The following is a 10630-nucleotide window of genomic DNA, read 5'->3' on the forward strand; positions in this document are numbered from 1 at the left end:
GGGGGTCTAGACACTGTGCCCAACCAGCCCAGCCCCGAGATTCCCCAGGCCAACGCGCCCACTGCCCACCCACCGGCCGGTCCCAGGTGGGCCCTCCTCAAGCCCCGAAGCAGGTGGCAGGGCCAGCTGCCCAGAGGAGCCACGTTTTCTTGGCGAGGCAGGAGGAGGGCGCTGCTGAGTGCACGAGCAGACACTGTTTGCTCCCGGATTGGGGCGGGAAGAGCCGCTTCTGTGCTGGGCACCTGGCAGGTGTGGAGGGCACCGGTGACAGGCACAGGTCCTGAGGCTGGGCTGACTGCAGGGGGGGTGGGGGGGGGCGACCAGGAGCGGCCGTGGATCCCCGGCTGCTGTGCCTCTTGGTGGGAAGGCCCAGGAACACGGCGGGGGCTGGGCTCCGCTGGGCTTGGGCAGGAGAAGGGCATCCTGGGAGTCTGGGGATGGACAGGCTTCAGGGATGGAGCCTCTTGGCCACTCCCACTGCCTGGGTCTCCTGACCCCCTGGAGGGAATGCCAGGCCCTGACAGATACAGAAGTGGCATGTTTATTTGTGGGAAAGGGGCAAGACGGGGAGCTGGTGGGCAGGCTCCTGGCCAAGGGGCCTCTCCAAGACTGTCCGTGGCCTCCACTTGGCGACCTGGTTCATGAGGACCGCCTTCCACTGCAGCCACCTGCCCGGAGACACGGCTCAGGGCCCACAGGGCCTCCCCACCCCTGAACCTAGACCCGGAGGCAGCTCCCCAATGCTCACCTCACGGCCTGATACACGCCCCAGCGGTTCATGGGGACCAGCTCGCCAGAGGCCACGTTCTTGATGAACTGCTGTCTCACCAGGGACACGAGGACCTTCCTGCTGTCCAGCGTCAGGGCCCACGGGCCCTCCAGGCACTCCTTCAGCGTGGCCATCTCCTCCATGCGCTGGGGGCAGGGGCAGGGGCGGCCCGGGGAAGAGCTGAGGTGGGAATGAGGGATGGGACCGAGGGGGGCCTGCAGGCAGGATTATCTTCCTCCGGGCAAACCAGGGCCTTATCTGCCTGGAAACGGTGCTCAGGCCAGACATGCAGACAGACAGACAGATGGCAGGGAAGACTGAGGACAGAGGGTGGGCAGGCTGGGAGGGGCCAGGGGAGCTGGCGGTCGGGCTCTGCACAGAAAGCAGCCCACCCTCCTGGCCTGGGAGCCCCCGGGCCAGCCCAGGCCGCTTCTCACCATCTTGATTTGCGAATTAAACTTGAGGTTCTGGATGGTCTTGTTGTCCTGGATGCTGTTTTCCAATTTTATTATTTGGTTCTGAAACTAAATACTGCCCCTCATTCGTGGACATGGAAGCAGCCCCCCCCATCCCCCACACAGAGCAGGACCTGGCCCCTTGGTGGGATCGGGGGCATCACAGCCCGCTGATGGGGGGGGGGCGGCCCAGCCAGGGCTCAGGGCGCTTTCACTGTGATTGCCGGTGCCCCCAGCGTGTGGGGCTCCAACAGGTGCCTCCGCTTGGAACTTCCAGAGTCTAAGGCGGGGAGTGCCCCAGCAGGACATCCGTGAACCTCCCTGGGGACCCTCCAGAGGGGGCTGTCCCCCTCTTCTTAGCGTGACGGGCACTGGGGCCCGAGGGTACCGTGGCCAGCTTGCCCTGGATCTCGGCAATCTTCCGCCAGGGGTTGCCCTCCCTGAGCAGCTGCACGGAGGACAGCAGAGCGGCCAGCTCCTGCCGCATGGCCTCAACCTCGAACTCTCTGTGGGTACGGGAGGCCAAGGCTGCCAGGCTCGGGGGCGGGGAGCGCTCTAGGCTGAGGGGCAAGGTGAGTAGAGGGAGGATACCCTGGGCAGAGTAGGGGGCGCTCTGCTCTGCCACACCCCTCTAGTGGGGGTTGGAGTGACAGAGGAAAGATGCGGGGATCCGGGCAGGCTGCCCCCAAGCCAGGGCTGGGAGGGGTTAGGGCTGCCACATGCTGGGAGCTCAAATGGGAGCACCTGAGAGAAGGCTTGTTGGTGCAGCAAGTGGTTCTGAGACAGCTGTGCCCTCCCGGCCACTCCCTGGCGGTCAACCCAGTGGAGTTCCCTCCCCTTCCCGGGAGCGGTCCTGCCAGACTTGCTCTGGGAGCGGAGCCTCACCTGGCCTTGCCCTCAGCAGAGATCTTGAGGTCCGAGTCACTCTTGTGCAGGACGCACCTGTCAGAGACAGCTTCTATCTGAAATGGAGCAGAGGCTGCAGTGGGCTGGCGACTCAGGGTGGGCACGCAGGGGAGGGGCGGTCCGACCCCAGCCCTCACCCACCTGCCGAGGCAGGCTGTCCACTGTCTCCCGCACCTCCCTCAGGTAAGCCTGGGCCTCCTTTCGGCACCAGGCCAGGCCCTCCATCGATCTCCGCTCCGCACCTTCCCGCTCACTCTTTGCCTAGGACACAGACACCCAGTGAGGCCGGAGCATGGACAGGGAGGGAGGACAGACAGCCTGGGCACGCCTCTGACTCTGAGCTCATGCACACAGGCCTCGCACAGGCCAGCCAGGCACCCTCCAGGCCTGGCTCAGCCCCTCCCTTCCCCTGCTGCCCCCGGTGAGTCAGTGGGGATAGGCACAGAGAGAAAGACAGTCCTCCCACACTGCAGGAAGAGGAGGCGCAGGTGGGCCAGGGGGGCCGCCCCACAACCAAAGGGTGTACGTGTGTGCTCCCAGCAGCGCCCTCCGTGTCACCAAAAAGGGCAGCCGCCCAGTGCCCATCACTGACAAACGGGTAAACAGTTGTGGTCCATCATACGGTGGAACAGCACTCAGCCCCCACAAGGACAAAAATGCTACAACACGAAGGGACTTTTAAAAAGCCATCTCAGCGAGGGAAGCAGACACAGAAGGTCACATGGTGTGTGATTCCATGTCTTCGAAGTGTCCAGAACAGGCCAATCCACAGAGCAGGAAGCAGATGGTGGGTGCCAGGGTCCGGGGGCGGGGCGGGAGTGACTGCTAGTGAGGGCAGAGCCTCCTTTCGGGCTGATGAAAGCCTTCTAAAAGTGATTGTGGTGGTGGTTGTACAACTCCGAATACATGAAAAACACACTGAATGACACACTTTAAAGGGGGGAAGTGTATGGTGTGTGGATTAAACTTGAAAAAAGAGGAAAAATAGCCCAAGGGGCAGAGTTGCTGTGCTGGCCCCTGCATGGAGCCCGCTGTGTGGCCAGGCCTCTGGGCCCCTGAACATCTCAGCAGCTGACCTGGGCTGCCTGCTCTGAGCAGGAGGGCTCTGGCCTCAGAGCCACCCTCGGCCTCACAGACAGTCACTGGGGACTTTTGGGACCTGCCGGTCAGGCCTCCACCCTCAGGGAGCCAGAGCGGCGCCAGGACCCCCGCTGTCCAGGCTGCCTTTCCCCCGGCAGCCTCACCTCACACAGCTTCTGGGTCAGCGTCTGTTCCTGCAGGTCCAGCCTCCAGCTCAGGGCCAAGAAGTGGTCATTCAGGTCCCCCACCTGTGTGACCAGCTCGGCCACGGACCCCTCCAAGGCCTGCCTCTTCTCTTGGAGCTGTGGGAGGTCGGGCCGAGTGTGGGTGCTGGGCGGTGGGGGATCCCACGAGGAGACCGGACCCAGCGCCTGCAGCCCTCACCAGCTCCAGTGTGCTCTGCGTCTCCTGCCGAGCTTGCTCGCTGGCCAGCTGCATGGCTTCCATGTTCTCCTGCAAGTAGGCAGCCAGCTCCCCAGCCTGGCTTTCCTCCAAGTGGCCCTTGGTGTCCCTGGGGGTTGGTGCCACTGAGAGAGACTGTCCCTCAGCGGAGGCTGGCCCGCCGCTCAGAGCTGGGCCAGGGAGGGGAGCCTGGCTGCTGGCTCCAGAACCTTCCAAGAAACTCACTGGAGCAGAGGATGGGAGTGCCGTCACAGGGGCCCCCAAAACAGGGCTGCGTCCATTGCTGCCACAGTGAGTCCCCCGTGAGGGGCAGGCTGAGGGTGCGTGGCTACTCTGCCAGGCACCCAACTGGGCCTGACACTGGGATCAGGAAGCTGGGGTCCAGGGAGAGGGGCCATTTCCATCCACCCAGCCTGACAACTCCCGCATTCTCTGCCCGCTGCCCCGTTTGGATACCCACTGGGCCTTCTGCTCGGCCAGCAGGACGCGGTTCAGTGACACCTGGTTCTGGCGCACAAACTTGGTCAGCTGGACCACGGCCCTGTCCAGGCCCCGGCACTGCTCCAGGAGGTAGGACTCTTCCTGCTGTAGTGCAGAGGTGGCCTGAGACCTGGGCCCCCGCCAGGCGCCCCGCCTGTGCCCAGCCCGAGCTGCCCACCTTGCACTGCCCCCGCAGGGCCTGCAAGCGCTCCTCGGCCAGCTCCTGGAGATTGCGCCACCTGCTTTCCAGCTCCTCCCGCAGGCTGCTCTCCACCTTCAGCCGTGTGCTCTCCGAGGTCTTCATTCTCTGCGGGAGACCCCGTCCACTGCTGTGAGCCAGGGAGCAGGGGGCACGGCAGAGCCCCGCCAGCTGCCAGCTCCCACCTTCTCCAGGGCCAGGAAGCTCTTCTGCAGGAAGCCACACAGCTTGGCCTCCCTCTTGAGGAAGCGAAGGCTCATCTCCTCACCCAGTTTGGTCACCTGGGCCTGTGGAGGGGGCACATGGGCACCGTGCTGCCACCGTGCTGGGCGCCCTCTTCCCACAGCTGCCCCCACCCACCATGCCATCTCAGACTTGTTTTCTTGCCCAACCGTCTCCATCAGGGGGGCTCTGGGTCCTGTGTCCCTGGCTGTCCCTGAGCCTAGCAGAGCTGGGCCCGCCACACCCTCCTTAGGAAGAAAGGCAGGGGTCACATGTGCTCCCAGAGGGCCAGGCACAGGGTTGAGAGGGGTCTGCAGGCCAAGCTCATGTAGGTCTAGAACACACTTGGTGCCCACAGCAGTGACGATCGGAAGAAGGCATAGCAGCTACCACCAAACCACACCCAGAGCTGGGAGCCTTAGGCAGGGAGGGTGAGTGCATGTGTTGGTGCGCCCCAGCCCTGGCCAGCTTCCCTGCCTGTGCAGGGTGACCTGGAGCAGGACTGGGCAAATGATCTGTAAAGAGCCAGAGAGTAGATGTTTCAGGTTTATGGGCCACAGGGTCTATGTAACAGCTCCTCAGCTCTGTGGTTCCAGCACAAAAGCAGCCGTGGACAATAGTAAACGAATGGGAGTGGCTGTCTGCCGATAAAACTTTATTGACAAAACCAGGTATGGGCCATAGCTTGCAGACCCGGGCCCTAGAGTGGGCTGAGGGAAGAGGCAGGCATCCCACCAGGCGCCTGTCACGTTGGGAGTCCCTGGGGCCCAATGCCACCAGAGCTCCTGGCCAGTGGGCAGCAAGCAGCCACTTGAGGGAACCAGGCGGGAGGGAAACTCCTGAAGCTGAGCAGCCGAGCTATGTGGGCAGCAGCTGGGGCCGCCCTGGTGTGCAGCGCAGTCCCTGGTCTCTATTTGCAGAGCGGAAGAGGCTGCCCCATCCCCTGACCCACCTCCTAGGCCCGTGGTCTGCGGCTCATGAGCCACATGCGGCTCTTTGGCCCCTTGAGTGTGGTTCTTCCTAAGCCTTAGGAGTAGCCTAATTAAGTTAATAACAATGTACCTACCTATATAGTTTAAGTTTAAAAAATTTGGCTCTCAAAAGAAATTTCAATCGTTGTACTGTTGATATTTGGCTCTGTTGACTAATGAGTTTGCCGACCACTGTCCCAGGGCCCCCACCCCCGGCCTCCCGCAGGAGGGGGAACTGCAGCAGCCCAGGGGCGCGAGCACTGGGAGGTGCGTCTTCAGGAAGGTAAGCTCTGCGGTGCATGAGGGGAGCACCAAGGTTGAAAACGGCCGAGGAAGGGGCTTCGGGCTTTGAGGTTGTTTCTTGATTTGGGTGCTGGTTGCACAGGAAGGGGAGGAGGAGCGGTAGCTGAGATGGTGCTAACGACACTTTCTGTGATGAAGGCGCTCCATCTCCGTGCAGCCCCATCTGCAGCCACTGGCCACACGTGGCCGCTGAGCATTTAAAATTTGGTTCACATGATGGAGGAACCGAGTTTTAAATTGTCTAAAATGTTAACTAATGCCAGACCGGTTTGGCTCAGTGGATAGAGCATCGGCTTGCGGACTGAGGGGTCCGGGGTTCGATTCCAGTCAAGGGCATGTACCTTGGTTTCTGGCACATCCCCAGTGGGGGGCGTGCAGGAGGCAGCTGATTGATCTCTCTCATCGATGTTTCTGACTCTCTATCCTTCTCCCTTCCTCTCTGTAAAAAATCAATATTAAAAAAAATAAAAAATAAAATAAAATGTTAACTAATTTCACCCTAGACGGTTTGGCTCAGTGGATAGAACGTCAGCCTGCGAACTGAAGGGTCTGGGGTTAGATTCCGATCAAGGGCACGTACCTCGGTTGCAGGCTCCTGGCCCTGGTAGGGGACATGTGGGAGGCAAATGTGTCTCTCTCACATCAGTGTTTCTCTCTGTCTCTCCCTCTCCCTTCCACTCTCTGTAAAAATCAATGGGAAAAAATATCCTTGGGTGAGGATAAAAAAAATTTAGCTAATTTCAATATACAGGGCCACCTGTGGCTAGTGGCCACTGTATTAGACAGCGTAGGACTTGGGGCACCCCCCAAGTCTGATCACGTGGAGGGAACTGAAAAGATAGCTGGAGAGAGGGAGGAACATGTAAGGGGAAGGACACAGGCTGGGCTGGGCGTGTGGGGGTTTCCTCCAGACGGACCCTCTCTCTGGCAGCCTAGCTGCCTGCCCGCCCTGCCTGGTACCTGCAGCCTGGCCACCTCCTGGTCCACTTTCTGGCTGGCCTCCTCCTGGCTCCTCTGCAGGGCACTGCAGGCCACCTCCCGGTTCTGCTCCTCTTGTTCCAGCTTCCTGGCCAACTTGGTCAACCTGAGGGCACCGGCCAAAGGTCACAGCAACCCGGCCAGCCGGAGGGGTTAGTAGGGGAGCCACAGGGAAGCTGGCAGGGCCCTTCTCAGGCCAAAGCTGCACTGGGGGCCCGAGGCTGACCTACAGGCCTGCGGATCCGGAGGTGCATAGCTCACCTGAGCAAACACAAAGAGGGGGGCAAGACGCTGGCATCCCTGCCCCTCCCCCCGGCATGATGAGAGCTGGGCCCTGGTAGGGACCTGTGGGAAAGGGGATGGTTGGGGACCCAAGTTCAAGTCTCTTTTTTCCACAGAAGATCCACAAGGTGTCTGAGGCTCCCTGTCAACCGCAGCTTGGCACCGAGGGTATGTGAACACCTCCCTGCCTTGGTGACGCCCACACGGCCACACACAGCAGGTCCAGAACCAGCCCCTGGGGAGGGAGGCGAGAGGTGCCCACCTGAGGTTGGCTTCCTGCTTGGTGCCCTTCCGCTCTGAGTCCTGGAGTGCCTGCTGCTTCCTGATCTGGGTCAGGGCCTCCCGGACCTCCACCAACCTGGCACACAAGAGCCGCTTCTGCCTGGGGCCTGCCCGGCTGCCCTCCTGGTGGCCAGGAGAAGCCCAGAGCAGGCTGGGCAGCCTTCAGGGGCTGGAAGCCCAGCCAAGGGCCCAGCAGCAAGCCTCCCACCCCTTTCCCAGGCCTCTGTAGGCTGCCGAGGCTCACACAAACCAGACCTTTTGAGTTCTGCCATGGACATGTACTGCTTCCCGGGGCAAGACAACTAATTGGGAAAACAAAACCCTGGGGCTGATGCTCTGAGGGGTCCGGCACCAGCCACTGCTCTCCCCAACCCCTTCCCTCCTGCTGAGACCGACACCACGAGCACGGGGATACCTCTTGTCCAGGGCCTGCATCTTGTTCTGGTTCTGGGGGCTGGGGAACTGCAAGAAGGAGGGTGTGGGCTGAGTGTAGGCCTGGGGCCCTCACAGCCTGACCAGCACAGACACAGCCTGTGGGATTCTCCGGGCTCCCAGCCTGGGCAGCAGCACTGAGCTGGGCTCAGGGTCCAGGAAGCAGCTGCCCAACCCCTGGGAATGGGGGAGCCCGGCCTGTGGGTGGGGATGAGCTGCCTCCCAGCAGGTGGGTGTCTCACCTCCAGGGCCTCCTTTTCAGGGACCCAAGCTGCCTGTTGTAACTCCTGCTTCAGCTTCTTCAGCTCCGAGTCTTGCAGCTGCACACTGGCCTGCACCTGGCGCAGCTCTTGGAGAAGGCTCAGTGTGGCACGCTCACAGTAGTCCTTGTGTCCCCGTAGGGACACCACCTCGGCCTGCAGGTCGGCCACCCTGGCCAGGACGAGGAGCAGGCCGAGTCGGCACACGTGCCTTGGGGCTGATGTGTGGCTCTCCCACTCCGCCCCCGCGGGGCTCACCATTGCTCCAGCTGCTTCCAGCGCTTGGGGGTGTCCTGCTCTGGGACGGACGTGGTGGACGCCAGGCAGCTGGGCTCATACCTCTCTGAGATCTCCTCCAGACTCAGGAGCTCGGGGCTGGCCAGCCCATCCTCCAGGAGGAGCCCCAGGTCCTCCAGGGTGATAGTGCTTAGCTGAGAGGGGGGCGAAGCCCCGGACGAGGAGTTGCAATCAGCCAGCTCTGCAGGAAGGCACCTTCGAGCTCGCCACTTGGCCTTCTGGGCTGACAGGGATGCTGGTTCCTGGATGGAGCTTAGGGTAACAGGGGCCCAGAATCAGTGTGACTGCCACGGAGTGTGCCTAGCCAGCTCACTGGGTCTCCTCCTGCTGTCACACAGCCCAGCCCAGAGAGGGCTCGGCTCTCATCGCTCCACTGCCGGAAACTCAGCCTCAGAGGTGCACTCCCTGCCTGAGGACACAGCACTGGGCAGCAGAAATGGGACAATGTCCTGTCTGGTCAGGCCAGAGGGAGCCCCCAGGCTGTGAAGCTACCTGGGGATCACACCCCCCTGCAGGCCCCTCCCTGGACTGTCCTCCTGGCTCTGGCCCCGGTTGGCACCTGGTTCACTGGACCCAGCTTCATCAGCAGCCACTGTTTTTGGCTTTGGCCACTGCCAAGAGGCCCTGGCCTAGCATCCTGTGGCTGCCCAGAGCTGGAAACCAGGGTGGTTGCAGGGGGGGAAGGGGAGTGCCTGGGGGAGGCAGGGAAGTCAGCCCTAGACCTTGGGGGGACATATGGGGTGTGAAGGGATGAGCTCCGGTCCTCATATCTCACCTCCTTCCAAGACAATACCAAGGTAGGCAAGGCAGCCGGGGCTCTTCTGGAACCTTCTTTTCCTCACCAGAACTTCGTGAATTTCTGGCCCAACTGCCAATGGAACCTGAGCCCTCAACTCTCCTGTTCCTGCAAGGCCTCCCCAACTGCCTGTTTCTGGAAGGATCTGAGGTGGCACCAGAGGTTAGGGTCAGGAGACCTCTGGCCTGGGCAGGAGCGATGCCAAGGAGTTAAACCAGAGCAGGAAGGCCGGGACCCCAGACGGACTGAACACAGCCAGTCCTGCGGCCAAGAAAACAGGCCCTGAAGGACTATCAAAGGAAACAGGGTGTTGCCATAGGTGTGGGCTACACCAGGACATTAACTTTCTTAGCAGCCACAGTAAGGAAGTAGCCAGCTGGAGCCTGGCTCGCATGGCTCAGTGGTTGAGCATCTACCTATGAACTAGGTACAGTGGTTCTCAACCTTCCTAATGCCTCGACCCTTTAATACAGTTCCTCATGTTGCAGTGACCCCCCAATTTCATTGTTACAAATTGAACATAATTAAAGCATAGTGATTAATCACAAAAACAATATGTAATTATATATGTGTTTCCTGATGGTCTTAGGCGACCCCTGTGAAAGGGTCGTTCGGCCTCCAAAGGGGTCACGACCCACAGGTTGAGAACTGCTGAACTAGGAGGTCACGGTTCAATTCCCAGTCAGGGCACAAGCCCGCTCGATCCCCAGTAGGAGGCGTGCAGGAGGCAGCCGATCAATTCTCTCATCATTGATGTTTCTCTCTCTCTCTCCCTTCCTCTCTGAAATCAATAAAAATGTTTTTTTGTTGCTAAGAAAGAACATGACAGTTTTAAAATTCAAGTAGCAGGGTACTGCCTTTGATTCAAATATTTTAAGTTCTTATTTTCTGTAACTGAGTGCTTGCTGTTCCTGAATATGCAAGAATAACTCTTACACCATTCCCACCCAACACTTGATTGGCTTTGCAGAAAATAAAGTTTTAAAAAATATATAAAATTCATTAAAAAAAGAAAATAGCCAGGTGGAGTGAACTTCAATAGTCCATTTTATTTAACCCAGTTCATCTAAAATACCATTTCAACATGTACTCAACACAAAGTGAGTGAAATGCCTCCTCGCTTTCTCCCCACCGCGTCCGAAGGCTGGTGAAGGTTAGGTCTCACTTCAGGCCGGTGCACCAGAAGTGAGCCCCTCGCCCTCCCCATGTCACCTAGACCTGCCACTGAGGTCTGGCTGGGGCTTCCCTGTGACAAGAATGCTTGTCAACTTCTCCCCTGTGACAAGAATGCTTGTCAACTTCTCCTCCAGGGGGAGCCACACCACACGCCTTGTGGCCAAGCAGATCAGGTTGGAGACAGATGGGTAAAAGCCCTCCCCACCAGGCTCTGTAGCTGCCCAGGAACAACACTGCCCAGACATTCAAATGAGGATGCGTGGTTGGTGCCCGGGGGTCCTCTCCTGAGGGAAGTGTGAGGGCCTGAACTACACAACCCCCTGGTCTCCTGGCCTCTCAT

The 10630-nt window shown here is 60.2% G+C and overlaps 1 protein-coding gene across 1 annotated transcript; it reads right to left on the reverse strand.

Moving 5' to 3' along the window:
* Window positions 1-525: 525 nt before the first annotated feature.
* On the reverse strand, window positions 526-8590 carry CCDC154 (coiled-coil domain containing 154; the record flags this gene model as incomplete). The annotated part of the gene is made up of 16 exons (XM_023764473.1): window positions 526-668; window positions 749-915; window positions 1207-1293; window positions 1613-1730; window positions 2110-2186; window positions 2272-2391; window positions 3375-3512; window positions 3595-3721; window positions 4073-4197; window positions 4271-4399; window positions 4477-4578; window positions 6748-6871; window positions 7310-7405; window positions 7745-7791; window positions 8004-8193; window positions 8280-8590. Coding segments are annotated over 16 exons (2085 nt in total), but the record flags the coding sequence as incomplete, so codon positions are not given.
* Between the last annotated feature and the right edge of the window lie 2040 nt (window positions 8591-10630).

The sequence above is a fragment of the Myotis lucifugus genome, unplaced genomic scaffold (genome assembly GCF_000147115.1).
Source record: "Myotis lucifugus unplaced genomic scaffold, Myoluc2.0 scaffold_332, whole genome shotgun sequence".
NCBI classification, from domain to species: Eukaryota; Metazoa; Chordata; class Mammalia; order Chiroptera; family Vespertilionidae; genus Myotis; species Myotis lucifugus.